This window comes from Artemia franciscana, chromosome 12 (genome assembly GCF_032884065.1).
Source record: "Artemia franciscana chromosome 12, ASM3288406v1, whole genome shotgun sequence".
In the NCBI taxonomy this organism is placed as follows: domain Eukaryota; kingdom Metazoa; phylum Arthropoda; class Branchiopoda; order Anostraca; family Artemiidae; genus Artemia; species Artemia franciscana.
The window spans coordinates 660,916-679,622 of NC_088874.1; the positions used below are offsets into that span (position 1 = coordinate 660,916).

At 35.3% G+C, this 18,707-nt stretch overlaps 1 protein-coding gene across 3 annotated transcripts in view; it reads right to left on the reverse strand.

The window, feature by feature from the left end:
* Positions 1–18,707, reverse strand: part of LOC136033549 (protein EFR3 homolog B-like) — a 77,916-nt gene that overhangs the window by 35,855 nt on the left and 23,354 nt on the right. The window contains exons 1-2 of one of the 3 annotated variants that reach the window (XM_065714294.1): positions 11,033–11,087; positions 7,288–7,341 (exon numbers count right to left, since the gene is read on the reverse strand). In XM_065714294.1, the coding sequence (XP_065570366.1) occupies positions 7,288–7,300 (13 nt within the window). In that variant the 5' untranslated portion in view covers positions 7,301–7,341; positions 11,033–11,087. Of the gene's footprint in view, positions 1–7,287; positions 7,342–11,032; positions 11,088–11,116; positions 11,175–18,707 lie in introns of those variants that run through there. The other 2 variants (XM_065714293.1, XM_065714295.1) reach the window with 2 other exon arrangements.

The window sequence follows — 18,707 nt, forward strand, 5'->3', positions numbered from 1 at the left end:
CAGTAATAGTGTACAATTATTAGTAATAACAGTAGAAGCAGCAATATTGATAACAGTAGCAAAAGGTACATTTTGCCTTTTGGTCAACTGAACATCCCACTCATGATCCCCCTGAAGTTTCCTCTTGATATGATAAGCCGTTCCAAGATATGTCTGGTACACTTGTATCAGCAATCTGTATACACATAGTATGTTTTGATTTAGTTCAACTTTCCTCTCGACGTTTTTCATATAATATTCTCAACATCCTCAGCCTTAGTAGTATTCGCTACAGAAACAGTAGTTTTTGTGATAGTAGTGGTAGCAGTAGTAGCGTACAAATACTACCTTTTTGGTCAATTCATTATGTCCCTTACCGACCTCAAAAGCCTAGTTATATGATCTTTGGGCTACTTTGAATAAAATGATTGTCTTAAATTTTTTATTTGATGTATTTCGGAAAAAAACGATGGGTTGGACGGAATAGCTGCCCTCTGATCACTTTGTCTCTTTAATAGGGCACTAGAAATTCAGATTACCAATTCAATGAGTCTCCTCCGAAATATATACGACCACACTTTGTAATAAAAACCTTATATATCCCCGGGGCATAACTTACAACCCTAAGCGCTGAGAGCTGTGGGGGCGGGGATGTCTTACTCAAAGACGTAATTTCCGGGCCCTTCAACTACAATCAACAAAATTGTTCTATCCAAATTTTGATTGGATGTCTTTGAGAAAATGATGAGCTTGAGGAGAGGGTTACTCTCAGATAACTTTTGACTCTTAAAAAGGGAACTATAACTTCCAATTTTAAACCAAATGAGCCCCATCTGAAATTTAGACGACCGCACATTCTATGTAAACCCTGTATGCCCCCCTGGGCATGACTTACAACCCTATCCCTAGGGCACTGGGGGGGGGGGGTGTTTCAACCCTAGAAGTATTGTTAGATGTTCTTCGGACTATTTTGAGGAAAATCACTATCGCATTATTTTAATCAGATTCGTTTGGTGAAGAGAGATAGTCGGGAGGGGGGAGCCCAGCCGCCCTCCATCACTTTTGACTCTTAAGAAGAAACTAGAACTTCTGACTTTCAACCAAACGAGCCTCCTCTAAAGTTTACACAACCATCCCTTCCATAGAAACTGTAAATGCCCCGGGGTATTACTTACAATCCTTTCCCCAGGGCTCTGAGGGCTTGTTTAACCTCAAAAGTCTTGTTATATGATATTTAGACTATTTTTAATAAATATTTCAAAATTTCAATTAGATGCATTTCGGGACAATACGACGTGTATGTGTATTTGTAGGGGGGGGATAGCTGCCCTCCGATCACTTTGTCGCTTAAAAAGGGCGCTAGAGCTTATGATTACTAATCCAATGAACTCCCTCCGAAGTTTATATAACCACGCTTTCTATAAAAACCTAATATGCTCCCAGAGCGTAACTTACAACCCTTGCCCTGAGGGCGGGGAGGGGGGGATTTTCATCCTCAAAGACATAATCTTCGAACTTTTAAATTACATTGAATAAAATGGCTATCTCTAAATTTTGATTAGAGGTGTTTAGGGAAATCATGAGCGTGGAGAGGGAGGGGCTGGTTGCTCTCTAATCACGTTGTTGCTTAAAAAGGGCATAATAACTTCCAATTTTAAATCAAATGAGCCCCATCTGAAGTTTATATAACCGCGCTTTCCATAAAAGCCTTATATGCCCCCATGGGATAACTCATAACCCTATCCCCAAGGTGCTGGGGGTTGCGTCAACCCCAGAGGCATTATTAGATCTTCTTTGGACTATATTGAACAAAATCGCTATCTTATAATTGTGTTTAGTGAAAAGAGGGGTTGTCGATGGGGGAGGGGGCTCTAAGTACCATCCATCCCTTTTGATGCTTAAATATGAACTAGAACTTCAAATTTTCAACCAAATGAGCCCCTTCTAAAGTTAAATAAAAACCTTAAATGCCCTACAGTAGGAATTACAACCCTTGCGCCCAGACTTTAGTAGTTTTTATCAACCCCAAAAGCCTTTTATATTATATTTAGACTTTTTCAAATAAAATATTTATGTCAAAATTTCAATTTGATGCATTGCAGGACAATATGACTTGTGTGTGTGTAGGGGGGGGGTAGCTGCACTCCGATCCCTTTGACTTTTAAAACGAGCACTAGAGCTTGTGCTTACCAATCTAATGAGCCACCTCTAGAGTTTATATGACTACGCTTTCTAAAAAAAAAAATTATATGCCCCAGGGCATAACTTACAGCCAGCCTGAGGGCTACAACTGTTCCTACTACTATCACTAAATCAAATCGAAACAGTTCTTACTAAATCAAAACACACTATGCACATGCAGATTGTCAAAAGGGCACATCTCAAAAATTGATTTGGGTATTAAGTTGTAATTTTTGGAGAATACTTAAAGGGAAAGATCATTGTGTATTAGGTTGGAACTCTCAGAAAATGCTTAAAGGGGAAGATCAAATGACTAAAATGCAATATGTGCACACTACTACTAGTAATGCTCCAGGTGCAACATTTACTAGTTCTACTACTACTATTACTATCGCTCTAACTACTACTTCTATTGCAACTAATTGTAAGGTTAAGAGCATCCAGATGAAAATTTCAAGAGGTATACGAATATAGAGATTATAAAAAGAGCAAATCCAAGATAGGCATAGCAATGGCTGATTATATTAGGTTGAGTAGTTATACTACTGCTGTGACTACTATTACAACTATACCTAAGGGTCTGAAGGTGAAATTTTCAGAGAATATTTCTGAAAATTTCTGTTGTATGGATGACAACCTGCCACCTGTATGCAGGTTGTGAAAAGGGCATATCAGCAATATCTTAGGAACAGTTTAGTGTGTCAAATTAAAATTTACAGCACTCATTGTGGGGGATGTTGAACTAACCAAAAGTCAAAATTTGCATCATATTACCAGTGCTTCTACTCCTACAACTGCAACTACTACTCCTATTATTATTGCTGCTACTACTGCAACCACAGCTAAGACTACTACTATCAACTTTGCATTAAAGATTTCATTATATGTTGAAGGGGATGTTGAAAAAAAAAAACTGGTATGTGCATACTGCTAAAACCGCTACTACAACTATTGCTACTACACAGGCTAAGGATATTAAAGTGAAGCTTTCAAGGAATATTGAGGCAGATGCTGAACGAAATAAAAACGACACATGGTCAGGTAGATTGTCAATAGGGTGACAAAGCAATATCAAAGCAATATCACTATAACAACTTACATTATTAAGTCAGACCTTTCAGGGTAAGTTTTGACAGATTTTGAACTAGCCAGAAGACACTATGTGTACACTTTTGATACTACTTCTATGGTTACTATAACCAACGACAGTAAGGACGTTAAGTTGAAACGTTTGGGTGAAGTTCCAATCAAACAAAACAAGAGCTAAGAGCTCATATGGCACTTGTGACGAGGCGAGAAGAGCTAAGAGCCAAGAGATCATACGGTATGAGCTCTAACAAAATTCTATGAATCAATAGATTGATTTAAAAAGGAAAATAAGAGGCTTAATGCCGGTCAAGATTTAAAATAAGAGCTCTGAGTCACAAAGTCCTTCTAAATATCAAAATTCATTAAGATCCGATCACCCACTCGTAAGTTATAAATACCTAATTTTTTCTCATTTTTCCTCTCCCTTTTGCCCCCAAGACGGTCGAATCTGGGAAAACGACTTTATCAAGTCAAATTGTGCAGCTCCCTGACACGCCTACCAATTTTCATCGCCCTAGCACGTCCAGAAGCACCGAACTCGCCAAATCACTGAACCCCTCCCCCCAACTCCCCCAAAGAGAGCGAATCCAGTACGATTCTGTCAATCACGTATCAAGGACATTTGTTTATTCTATCCACCAAGATTCATCCCTATTCTTACACTCCAAGTGTTTTTCCAAGATTTCCCCCTCCAAATCCCCACAATGTCAAAAGATCTGGTCGGGATTTGAAATAAGAGCTCTGAGACATGAATTCCTTCTAAAAATCAAATTTCATCACGATCCGATCATCTATTCGTAAGATATAAATACTCCAATTTTCATGTTTTCCAAGAATTCCGGTTCCCCCCTCCAACTCCCCCGAATGTCACAGGATCTGGTCGGAATTTGAAATTAGAACTTTAAAGCACAAGATCCTTCTAAATATCAAATTTCATTAAGATCTGGTCACCCTTTCGTAAGTTACAAATACCTCAATTTTCAAAATTACCCCCCCCCCAATTCCACCAAAGAGAGCAGATCCGGTCCAGTTATGTCAGTTACGTATCTTAGACAGGTTTCTATTCTTCCCATCCAGTTTCATCCTGATCTCACCGCTTTAAGTATTTTCTAAGATTTCCGGTCCCCCCAACTGCCCCCCCCCCCAATTACGCTTGATCCGGTTGAGATTTAAAATAAAATATCGGAGTTACGAGGTCCTTATAAATATGAAGTTTCATGAAGATCCGATCACTCCTTCGTAAGTTAAAAATACGTCATTTTTCTTATTTTTCAGAATTACCCCCCCCCCCCCCGCAATTGAGCGGATCCGTTCCAATTATGTAAATCACGTATGCAAGACTTCTGCTTATTTTTCCAACCAAGTTTCATCCCAATCCCTCCAATCTAAGCGTTTCCCATCATTTTAGGTTTCCCCACCCCAAACTTCCCCCAATGTCACCAGATCCGGTCAGGATTTAAAATAAGAGCTCTGAGCCACGATATCCTTCTAAATATCAAATTTCATTGAGATCTGATCACCCGTTCGTAAGTAAAAAATACCCCATTTTTTTATTTTTCAGAAATACCCCCCCCCCCCCAACTACCCAAAAGAGAGCGGATCCGTTCCGTTTATGTCAATCATCTATCTAGGACTTGTGTTTATTTTTCCCACCATGTTTCATCCCGATCCCTCCACTCTAAGTGTTTTCCAAGTTTTAGGTTTCCCCCTCCCAACTCCCCGCCCCCATCACCAGATCCGGTCGGGATTTAAAATAAGAGCTCTAAGACACGATATCCTTCTAAACATCAAATTTCATTGAGATCCGATCACCTGTTCATAAGTTAAAAATACCTCATTTTTCTAATTTTTAAGAATTACTCCCCCTCCCCCAACTACCCCAAAGAGAGCAAATCAGTTCCGATTATGTCAATCATGTATCTGGGACTTGCGCTTATTTTTCCCATCAAGTTTCATCCCGATCCCTCCACTCTAAGTGTTTTCCAAGATTTTAGGTTTCCCCCCCTCCAACTCCCCCAATGTCATCAGACCCAGTCGGGATTTAAAATAAGAGCTCTGAGACACAATATCATTCCAAACATCAAATTTCATTAAGATCCAATCACCCGCTCATAAGTTAAAAATACTTCATTTTTTCTATTTTTTCCGAATTAACCAGCCCCCACTCCCCCCCCAGATGGTCAAATCGGGAAAACGACTATTTCTAATTTAATCTGGTCCGGTCCCTGATATGGTTGCCAAATTTCATCGTCCTAGCTTACCTGGAAGTGCCTAAAGTAGCAATAGGTTTTCCCCCTCCAACTCCCCCCAATGTCATCAGATCCGGTCGGGATTTAAAATAAGAGCTCTGAGACACAATATCATTCCAAACATCCAATTTCATTAAGATCCAATCACCCGCTGATAAGTTAAAAATACTTCATTTTTTCTATCTCTTGCAAATTAACCGGGCCCCCACTCCCCCCCCAGATGGTCAAATCGGGAAAACGACTATTTCTAATTTAATCTGGTCCGGTTCCTGATACGCTTGCCAAATTTCATCGTCCTAGCTTACCTGGAAGTGCCTAAAGTAGCAAAACCAGGACCGACAGACAGACAGACCGACAGAATTGGCGACTGCTATATGTCACTTGGTTAATACCAAGTGCCATAAAAACTACCCACATGCAAGTATTAAAAGGGCATATAAGCAATAGCATAGACAGCGCTGCTCTATCATAGCAAGTCATATCATTGATATTTCAAAGGAGCTAATTTGATTGGAAATTCGAAGTTCTGGTACCCTTTTTAAGAGTCAAAAGTGATTCGAGGACAATCAACCCTACTCATTAGCTCACAATTTTCCAAACACTTCCTGTCAAAATTTAAGATAGCCATTTTGTTCAGCATAGCTGAATGGTCTTGTAACCGTATTTCCGGGGCTATTGCGTATGTCAGCCTCCCATGGTTATACAATTTGCCCATTGTGTTTAAAAACTAAATGCTACCTTAAGATTGAATCAAAAAGTACTGTGTGTATGCTTATTGCAAGTGAGGCATCTCAGCAGTATACCAGGAACAACTGAGGGTATTATGTTCAAGCTTTCAGAGCTACTTCTATTACTACTTCTGCTCTTAAAATACAACTAAATCAAAAGAGTGTAAGCGTATCCAAGCTGTCAAAGAGCATAGATAGATTTTTTGCGAATTGTATCAAGTTTTGTTTTTCAGGTCAACTAGAGGAGGTATAAAACTAAATTAAACACTACTATTTGTGTCCAGATTTTTATAAGGGCGTATGCTGTTAAAAATTGTTCCTACAAATAGCAGGCCAAATTATAAATTCTTAAAGAAAACATGAAAAGACTTAAACTATTATTTAGACAACGCACTTCCACCTCCATCACTCAACCGGCGAATCTACAGGATGTTCACCCAACCTTATTCGCCGGCCAGTGCGATTTAAGGTAATTTTAAGGTAATTATTTTCTTTTTCCCTGAACAAACTATGTCAACATAAAACAAATAAAAAAACTTTTTCGACAAAATAAGTCTTTCAGAGAAAACTAAACAGCTCTATTAAACAAAATAGAGCAAAAATAAAATCAAACTATCTATGAGCAAAAATAAAATAAAACTATTTACCAAGCGTAAAAATACCACAAATCAGCATCAATAAGCAAATGAAACCCAAAACAAACAGAAATTACAATAAATGACTGAATCAAACTCAAAACGAGCAGAAATTAACATGAGTAGGGTTCAAAACCCCTATGCTTTCCAAAGGCCAGAACATAATTTGCACTTTACAGAATTTTTCTAATTCTGTTTTTCTTTTTAATGTTTCAATTTTTATAACTTTAATAAATCAAGTATTATTAACATTTTAAGGAATAAATATGAGCATATGTATATTAAATTGAAAATGCACATTCATTTGTATTTTATTACTTTTTCATAGAAAAAGTAAAAAAAAAAAAAAACACTCTCTCTATCTCTCTCTCTCTAGTTAATGTTGCATCTAGATTTCTAGGAAAAAAAAAAGTAAAAAAGACTTACAGTGAAAAGGCATTGTGGTGATTATCTTGGATACTTCATTCAGTGTACATCATCCTAGTGAATAAAAAAAAACATAATAATAAAGACAAGTGAATAACAATATGCTGATCCATACAATAAAATCAAGCAGAGCCTCATCAAACTATAATTCCCATCCCCTGGGCAAAAAACTCTAATTAGTTACATATTGGAATGATTTTAGCATATAGAAATTACAGCATAAATGGTCTGTTGATCCACAAAGACAAATATTCTTTCAAAGGAAAGCTATATTTTCATAAGCTACCAAAAACTGAAAAAACAGCTCCAAACTCCATTTTTGTTAAAAACTGAATGATCAAATTTTCCTAATTTTTGAAGATATACACAATAGTGCAAGTTTCCACTAGACCAATTGTCCTCGGTCATTTTACTGTCCCTGGTACTATGAGCCCCCTAAAGGCTAGAGTCATTAGTGTTTTACTGAAAACGAAAAACTTTTCAAACAGTGTGTTTTTTTTAATCATAATTTCAGCAACACAAATGAAAAAACAAATGAAGCTTCCAGAAAGGATAAAATGCCTATACAACATGACTTGATGTGTGCAATTCATATTTGCAGCAAATTCTGTTTGTTCTGAGTTAGAATTGCCTATTCTCTTTTTAAGTTTCATTCATACACTACTAATAATTCATGGTATTTTTGTCCTGGGACTTAAAATATTCTCTTTCTTAGGAGGGAGCTTCTATATGCAGTCTTAGCTGGGAGCTCAAATCAGCCTCTGCAAAGAATTTTGAAAATTGTCTAATTAATAAAAGAAACAATAGTATCATAACATTCAAAAGCATGCTTTTCAAATCACTATAATTGTACTTTCAAAATCTAGATACAAAATAGAATAAAATTAAAAGAAAAAACTGTTTTGTTCTGTTCTTGATAAACCTGTCTTCCAGGCTTTGGGATGTGAAGTTAGAAACTTGAAATAACCCCCTCCTTGGGAGGTTTCAGTATACAGGCTTAGCTAGGGGCACAAATAAGCCTCTGCAAAGATTTCTAAATTGTCTAATTAATAATAGAAACAACAGCATCACAACATTGCTAAGAATTCTTTTCAAATTACTGTAATTGTACTTTCAAAATTGAGATAAAATAGAGTACAAAAATTAAGAAATTTTTTTCCCGAAGTTTGGGCCAGTTTATCTCTAGGCTTTGGGAAATAAGTTAGGAACTTGAAGACATCTACCTGGGGCATAAATCATTGTCTGGATCCATTGTTATAAGTTTCATTCAACTGTCCCACAGTTCAAGATGACAAAGAGAGAGAGAGTTTCTTTACTTTACAGGTTGCCTGAAAAGTACCCGGCCTAACAAGAAAAAATGAGAAACAATTTTTGCCTCAACTTTGTCTTATTTCTCAGAATAATCTTCAGAAATTCTTATAAACTTCTCATATTGATATTCTGTTTTAGTTGATATTTCTGTCACCTAGGAGAGTGATTATTTACCTAAACAAGCTTTGCTTCAGGTTTTTTAAGTCTATTTTTCATGAATAATTCTTTCATTCTTATTAAAATTCTATCAGATTTGCCACTTAGTTATGCATAGTATTTGTCATTGGAAAGCATGTATACAAATTTTCTGCTGGGGGTTTTTCCAGGGATGATTTTGCTCTCTACTCATTTGGTTTTGAGCCCTACTCATGTTAATTTCTGCTTGTTTTGAGTTTGACTCAGTTATCTATTGTAATTTCTGTTCATTTTGGGTTTCATTTGCTTATTGATGCTGATTTGTGGTATTTTTATGCTTGGTAGATTATTTGGTTCTATTTTTGCTCATTTTTTGTTTAATAGAGCTGTTTATTTCTCTGAAAAACTTATTTAGTGGAAAAGGTTTTTTTTAATTAATATCTGTTTGTTTAATGTTGACACAGTCACTTCAGGGAAAAAGAAAATAATAGTTTAAATATTTTCAGGTTTTCTTTAAGAATTTATAGTTTGGCCTGCTATTTGTATGCTGAAGAAAATTTTCAATAATTCCTAAAAGTTTTAATGTTGCTCCTTACTTTCAGTTGATGAAATGTGTTATTATTTAATTAAATATGAAAGGTTCTAGACTTTTCTCACAGGTGAAAAGTTAAGTTTCACTGTCTGAGACTTGTTGTCTACTCATTCAGTTGGCTAAAGAAGGGTGATATTTTTGCAATGTTTAAAATATCCCCAATTCATTTTTTTTTTGCTGTATGAATCAGTCACTGACAAGCACCCTTAAATCTCTGTTTTATGCTCAAACATTTATAACAGTTCTGTGTCATTTTTTTTATACAAACTCAAGCCTTAATCTTTGTGATAACTAGCATTGAAGTTATCCTATTAATGCATAAAGAGTGTGGTAGCCAAATTGTAGAGGGTACCAAAAATGTAGATTTTGTTTTTTTAGACTCTACAACACCTGATCTTCAGCTGTAATAATATTACAATGTTAGTAAACAGAACAAGAAGTAATTTTTCAAGAATAAAAAAAAGTCTGAAACAAGTGGGGTATTTAATATCATGCTGTCTAGAAATGAATGAAGAACTATATTCCAGGAGATTACTTTTTTATTAAGGTACAATAACATAGTTGAGTATGGTTCACCTGACCCTGAAGCTGCTTCAGTTTGGTTAATTGTAACCTTGGTTAATTGCAAGTGGAAGGAATAAGAACATTATTTGAAATAAATAAACTAGCAAAAGAATTTTTGTATAAGGCTAAAATGAGACTGTTGGTAAAATTCTAGTTAATTGACTTCTTGCTACCTCAGAAAGAGTTTAGGGTAGGATAATGAAACTTTCAGGGATGGGTCTACAGGCAAAAGTATGTCCCAGGAAGGTATTTTGAAGCAACTACCTCTACTCCTTCTCCCTCTAGAGGGCCCTGACCTTTAAAAATATGTGCGTTAAAAAGTGAAACCTTGCAAAATAGATCTTCTGCTTAATTGAAGAACAACAAAATTGTTTTCAGCTTCATAACTTTGCTTAATTCTATTTTATAAGGTTTTAAAGATATGCAAATACATTTCCTAAATAAATAAAAAACATTGATATGGCTCAAAATTCTACCCAAATAACAGGAATTGCATTTCCAGAACTGAAGGCAGAGAAAAAGTAACTAGTAACTGAAAATTAAAGTAAAATTTTGTTTTGTAAAAATTTCAGTAGGCATAGAACTGTCATGTAGGCAAATTTCAGGGCCCTCTAGAGGGAGAAGTAGTGGAGGTGGGTACTTTAAAATACCTTCCCAGGACATACTTTAGCCTGTAAACCCATTCCTGAAAGTTTCATTTTCCTAACCTAAGCCCTTTCTGAGATAGAAAGAAGTCAATTAACTAGAATTTTACTGAGACTGTTTTTAGACTCCAAGAGCTGTAGCCCTAACCCCTAAAATAATCTTCTAAGCCCTAAAAATAAGAAAATAGTAGATACATTAGCTTTATAAAACCCTCACCAGATATGTTTTATGCCTTAGTTTTATTTCTAAGAGTTTCATTTACCTAGCTCAGCTACTTCCTAAGATATCAAAAAGCCCCTCAACCAATGGGTTATTTTACTGGAGACATTTACAATGAGTAATTGAAAATTGAGTTTAGATCGAACATATTAACAAGTTAAGGAAGTTCGATTTTAAAGTAAATTCACTGCAACATTGAATAAAGTTAGTCCAGGTTTGTTGCAAAATTCAGGACTAGGCCTAGCTTAATTTAGAGCTTATTTAAGACAACAAAAATACTTAAGATTAAGTATGTTTTATCTCAGGCTATTACTGCAGTGGTAAAGCTATAAACTACTAAGAGGGATAGCACCACAATCCAACCTTAGAAAGCCTAGCAGGCAATAGCGAAGTTTGGATTTACTTGCCTTTTTTAGTCAGGATTGCCAGTTAAAGGCAGCATTGCCGAATTCTGGATTCAAATGTCAAAATGAAGAGAAAATGACACAGATTCCTAGACACCCTGTAAAACCCTGATTTCTTTTTTGGCACAGGCTACACTGAAAAAGGAACTTCTTTATTGGTAGCAAACTCTTTGTTTTGGAACTATTTTTACGGAAACAAATAATCTTTCATTCCTTTAGAAATGATTTTTTACAGTTCTATCGTGGGTTAAAACAATTTCAAAATATTCTGCCCATCTCTTTTAAACACTTAAGGTTTAAGCATAAGATGTCTCATTTCTACCTTTGACTGGAAGAGAATAACTATCCCAGTCAATCCAAGAATAACTTGAAGGAAGTCACATCCGTCCTTAAAGGTTGTATTGGGCAACTCTTTACACCTATTTATTGCTGTGACTCTTATATGAATTTCTATTCCCTTTCTGGTGGAAAACGTACGTCATATTTAGCAACAAAAAATTGTCTTTCCATTTCTTCAGAAGGTGTCTTCCCAGATAAGGTCAACCTTCAAAGAGTAACTTTTGGAGGTGGCTGATTTTTGGAACTGGAACTGCTTTTCATATTCTTGGTGTGTCCTGGCCATCCAATTTCTTGTAATTTTACGCTATCGATAATGATATGTTTGACCTTAAGACTTTCTAGAAACTAAGTGTTGGGTATTCTACAATGTTAAGTGGCCTAAGTAATACATCCTATGGATCTTGTGTTAAAAGTAACAAGGCAAATTCGAGCATTTGGTAGATTAGTCCAAGTTTCACAGGGGTAAATTGGAAATTGAAAGTTCTTGTTCCCTTTTTAAGAGTCAAAAGGAATCAGAGGACAATTAAAGCCCCTAATGTCCTTTTTTCCCCAAATGCATCCGACCAAATTTTTGAGATAACCAATTTTGTTCAAAATAGACCTAAAATCATTTAAAAAACTCCGGGGTTGAATAAAAAACCATAAGCCCGGGGTAAGTTTTGTAAACTATGGGCCTAGGGGGTAAATTATAAACTAGGGGGCATATATGTTTTTATGGAAATGGTCTTTATGGGGTGGTTTTATAAACTTAAGAGGAGGGGCTTGTTTGATTAGAAATCGAAAGTTCTTATTTTTTCCCAGAATGAATTCAGTCGAAATGTTTTTCCCATGCCCTTTTTCCCAGAATGAATTCAGTCGAAGTTAACATTTAAAGTGTTTATGGAGGGCTTGGTGGTATAAACCTCGGAGGAGACTCATTCAATTGGAAATTGGAATTTCTTTAGCCATTCTTAAAAGTCAAAAGTGATGAGGAGGTACCCAACCCCTTGCGTATTTTTCCCAAATGCATCTGATTGAAATTTTGGAATATCTGATTTGTTTATAATATTCCAAGATTCAAATTAACAATAATTTATGAGCTGAAAAATACACTCTTGCCCCAGGGGCAAGGGTTGTATCTTTCAAAAGTTGCCCACTATTAACATATAAAGTATTGCCAAGTGATGAAAACCATCTTTAGATCAAGATAGATCCAAGATTGCCCAAAGCCTCCTTTCATGATGGAGGTCCTAGGGACTTATTGCTTTCTTGTTCTTAGCCCAATTGAGTACTTTGGTGTAGACTTGAGAAAATATGCTGGTGCCCGACTGCACTGGTATCTGGGACAATTGCTTTTTCCGAGGCAAAAATAATTTCAATGATTTAAGGAATATGAAAATTGCAACTTGGAATGTTATGACGTTAAACAATAACTACCATATCAAAATTTTGACAGACGAATTCAGACAATTCAAACTGGACTTATTAAAAGTTCCAGAATCTCATATCCTACGGGCAACAAGCATGAAATTAGGTTACAAAGAGTTTATTAACTCAGGCAGCAGGGATGGGTGCATAGACAGTGAGTAGAGCTCTTGATGAAAAAGAAAGCTTCTAAGTCTCGTTTTGGCTGGTAAGGTAGTAACAATAAAAAACTAATAGCTAACTTTATGACTAAAAAGTACAGGGTATCACCTATACTAGTGGGTGCCTCTGTAAAACCGACTGACGGAGAGAATAGTGACTCAAATGAACTTTTACTTACAGTTACAGGAACAATAGACAGGATTCCAGGTAGAAAAATGGTGTTGTATTAGGTTATTTTAGCGCCCAGGTCGGTAGAGATAGGGATAGATGATATCATTGCCTAGATAAATTTGGTGTAGGAAAAGAAAACAATTTTGTAGCACTTTTGTAAGTATTACAATGTACTTATAACCAATACAGTATTTTGTCATAAAATGGCCCACAAGTTAAAATGGTAGACACGTGATGGTAAGACAGCTAATTCTATTCATTATGCTATTGTAAACCGAAGACTGGCATGATCAATATAAGATACTAGGGCATACAGGAGTCCTGTTATTAATGCTAAAAGTAAAAATCACCATCTAGTAGTGTCTAGGATTAATTTAAAGCTGAAATTTCGGAAGGGTAACTACCTACTGGGAGGTTATGACATTGGTAGACTCCATGATGAGAATTTGAGAAAAACTTTCCACAAACAGTTGAATATTAAAGTTAAGATTTTGAAAATTGACAATGTAGAGGATAAAGGAAATAAACTTGGGAAAATAATTTGCAAAGTTGCTGATTGTCTCTTAGCGAAGAAAGTTAGGAGCTTAGCTCGGAATATTAATACCAAACCTTTGTGTTTAATAGGGAGTAGAAAGAGCTTGTATAAGAATTATCTGAGTCATACTTCATATGAAAATAATAGGAATGTGAAGAAAGTGTAGAAAGCACTAAAATATGAACTAAGGAGGTGTGAAATGCCGTGGAGGTATCGTGGATCTGGAAAATGAAGCTAAACGGCAAGATAGCAAAATATTTTTCCTGACATGTTAAAAAGTTGTGAGGGAATAGTCAATCCGTACTTATTTCAATGGAGAATAGGAACGGAACCACATTTACTGATAGGAATAGAGCTATAAAGAGATGGACATAACATTTTGAGAATATGCTAAACCGGGATAGAGTTGCAGGAAAAGATATAGAGGAAAATGAAAAAGGTTTTGATACCTTAGATGCAAAGGCAGATTTGTTTCGTGAGGAAGAATCAGTGACTGTATTAAAAGGCTTAATAAATTATAAGGCACAAAGGGCTGATGGTGTGGTCAACGAGTTTTTTTAAATATGGTGGCTCTTGGTTAGAAATAAATCACTTAAGATTGTGAATAGGACTTTTTAAAAAGGGCAAGTACCTAGTGATCTTAGAAAACCCTAATTAAACCACTGTATAAGAGAGGTGATACAACTGAGTGTGGTAATTATAGAGGCATTAGCCTAGTCTCTGTAAGTAACGAATTACTGTAAGAGCAAGCGTTCAATTCTGTTGATAGAAGAGCTTTAGTCAAGGTCTTATCACCTTGTAAGGTATAAATGACAAATACATGAAAGTGACTAGTGTTATTTAAGAGAATAACACTGCTCCAGTTAAAATACGAATTGAATACGGTTTGAAAATACGGTTAGTAGCTGGTCTTGTATTAAATCAGGAGTTGAGCCGGGTTTTTTTCTATCCCTCTTTATATGAATTATTTTGATGGATTATGTTTTTAAGGAGCACAGGAAAGGCAATGGGAGAACATTTAATCCAAAAATCTTCTGGACTTATATTATGCTGATAATTTAATCATCGGGCAATGATAGATTCAAAAATTAATGTTAAGGAGACTAAGTCGCTCAGGCCGGAATAAATGAAGATGAAAAGGTGATGTTTGATGCCAAAAAGAAATGACCAAGTGAAAATCTTCACTTACCTTGGTAGTATCATTAGTAATGACTGTGGGAGCATTAAAGGTGTTAAAAGTACGATGAACCAAGCTCAGGTTTTATTCATAGTTGAAGACAGTTTTCGAAGAATCGGAAGATAAGTCTGCCAATTGAGATTAGAATAGAGGAAGCAACAGTAGTGATAGTGGTAAAAATTTGGCTCTAAAGTATAGGTGCTCCACAAAACTTTCCTACTACTATCACTAAATGAAATCGAAACAGTTCTTACTAAATCAAAACACACTATGCACATGCAGATTGTCAAAAGGGCACATCTCAAAAATTGATTTGGGTATTAAGTTGTAATTTTTGGAGAATACTTAAAGGGAAAGATCATCGTGTATTAGGTTGGAACTCTCAAAAAATGCTTAAAGGGGAAGATCAAATGACTAAAATGCAATATGTACACACTACTACTAGTACTGCTACAGGTGCAACATTTACTAGTTCTACTACTACTATTACTATCGCTCTAACTACTACTTCCATTGCAACTAATTGTAAGGTTAAGAGCATCCAGATGAAAGTTTCAAGAGGTATACGAATATAGATTATAAAAAGAGCAAATCCAAGATAGTCATAGCAATGGCTGATTATATTAGGTTGAGTAGTTATTCTACTGCTGTGACTACTATTACAACTATACCTAAGGGTCTGAAGGTGAAATTTTCAGAGAATATTTCTGAAAATTTCTGTTGTATGGATGACAACCTGCCACCTGTATGCAGGAAGTGAAAAGTGGTAAAATTCAATTAACTATTCAATTAAGATTAGAATAGAGGAAGCAACAGTAGTGACAGTGGTAAAATTTGGCTCTAAAGTATAGGTGCTCCACAAAACAGACGAAGATTTGCTAGATGTTTTCAAGAGAAATTGCGCACTGATTGTTTTGGATATAAATACTAATCGTATTTCAAACAGTAGGCTGCACAAAAAGTGTGTTTCAATCGCAAGTTCTATGGCAAAAGTGAGAGAAAGGTTGATATGGCTAGGGTACGTTCTGCACATGAAGGATGACATGTTGCCGAAAATCGTCCTTTTTGGCCAACCGTCTTGGTTTAAACGGAAAGCAGACCGTCCAGAGCCAGGGTAGGAGGATGTCGTAAAGAAAGTTTTAAAGAAAATTTGAACTTCCCGGGAGGGTGTAAAGAGGGAGGCTTTGAATAGTTTGGGATGGAGGAGGAGTGTGAATAGATTTGTTAAACTCAGACGGCTTGGTAGCTGTACCAGGGACTGGCAGCAAAGCCTATATCTATATATATAAAAATAAGTTGTCTGTCTGTCTGTGGATGGATGGATGGATGTGTCAGGTTACGTCACCTGAAAAAACTGGATCAGGTGACGTCAAAACTGAAAAAACTAAAAAAAGGCAAAAACTACAAAAAAAACTAAAAACTAATAAAAAAAATAAAAAAGCTAAAAAACTAAAAAAACTAAAAAAAGGCAAAAACTACAAAAAAAACTAAAAACTAATAAAAAAGCTAAAAAACTAAAAAAACTAAAAAAAAGCAAAAACTACAAAAAAAACTAAAAACTAATAAAAAAAATAAAAAAGCTAAAAAACTAAAAAACTAAAAAAACTAAAAAAAGGTAAAAAACTAAAAAAACTAAAAACTAAAAAAAACTAAAAAAAAAGGAAAAAACTGAAAAATAAGCTAAAATAAAGGTAAAAACCAATAAAAAACTAAAAAAAAAACTGAAAAAACTAAAAAAAGGCAAAAACTACAAAAAAAACTAAAAACTAATAAAAAAAGTAAAAAAGCTAAAAAACTAAAAAAACTAAAAAAACTAAAAAAAGGTAAATTAGCAATCAACAAAGCACCGGGACACAGGGAGTATAAATGACGACCAGGACATAAGTAAAAAAAAAATTAACAAAACTAAAAAGAAGGTAAAAACTACAAAAAAACTAAAAAGAAAAAAAAAACTAAAAACTAATAAAAAAACTAAAAAATCTAAAAATCTAAATAAACTAAAAAAGAAAAAAAAAGGAAAAAAATAAAGGAGAAAAACCAAACTAAAAAACGAATGTATATACAGACCGGTACACCGGGATACAAATGACGACCGGGACACAGGGAATATAAATGATTACCGGGACACAGGGACACAACTACAACGGGGACACCGGGGGAAACAGGGGGATATAAATGACAACCGGGACAAAAAAACTAAAAAGAAAAAAAAACTAAAAACTAATAAAAAAACTAAAAAATCTAAAAATCTAAATAAGCTAAAAAAGAAAAAAAAGGAAAAAAATAAAGGAGAAAAACAAAACTAAAAAACGAATGTATATACAGACCGGGACACCGGGATACAAATGACGACCGGGACACAGGGAATATAAATGACGACCGGGACACAGGGACACAACTACAACGGGGACACCGGGGGAAACAGGGGGATGTAAATGACGACCGGGACACCGGGACAGGGAATGGTCGATTAGCAATCACCATCAACAAAGCTCAAGGGCAATCATTAGAATCATGAGGTATAGATCTGAATACAGATTGTTTTCCCATGGACCATTATATGTTGCATGTTCAAGAGTCGGTAAACCTGACAATCTATTTATATGCAAAGACAATGGGACAGCAAAGAATGTTGTATATTCGCAAGTTTTACGTAGTTAAAACCATATATATATATATATATATATATATATATATATATATATATATATATATATATATATATATATATATATATATATATATATATATATATATATATCTATCTATATTCACAGGTGGGACATAGGGACACAACTACAATGGCGCGTAACTATTATGGCGCGTAACGACTTACGCGCGCGGGGGGGCTTGGGGGGGGCGCGAAGCGCCACCCCAACAGCTAGTATATATATATATATATATATATATATATATATATATATATATATATATATATATATATATATATATATATATATATATATGGTGAATAGGCGAGAAACAGGAATATGGGGAATATGGCGAGAAACAAACAACCCTGCCAAAGGTTAAATGGAAATGCGAGAAGTGGAGGTTGCACTGGGTTAAAAGCCTCGGTTAGAAAAGCGACGATGAAAAAAGCGATAATTGATATCCATATATTAAAGCTCACTGCGTAGCTGTGGCAGGGACTGGCAGCAAAGCCTGTATATATATATATATATATATATATACTAGCTGTTATATATATATATATATATATATATATATATATATACAGGCTTTGCTGCCAGTCCCTGCCACAGCTACGCAGTGAGCTTTAATATATGGATTTCAATTATCGCTTTTTTCATCGTCGCTTTTCTAACCGAGGCTGGTAACCCAGTGCAACCTCCACTTCTCGCATTTCCATTTAACCTTTGGCAGGGTTGTTTGTTTCTCGCCATATTCCTTCTAAAAGATCAATTATTGTACAAGAGATCTCATAATTTAAAAAATGTGTAAGGCGGTCTTCAGCAGCTTTATCGGGTCTAAAAAGTATATTTGGCTATATGAAGGGGGTTCAAAATCATCTTTAAGGGTTTTTGATGAATGTGGCTCTAAATTGATTTTGTCATAATTTTCTCCAGCTACTTTGAAGCTGAAAAGAAAACAACTATTGATGATTTGATCATCGCTTGCGGTGAAAGAAGCTAAGGCAAAACAGCAGCAGCCTCCAAATGAATCACATTTGTTGGCTTCTCTTTCTTCGAGAAAATGGAGGATTTCACAGTAAACACACACAAATTTGCTTATCACTTT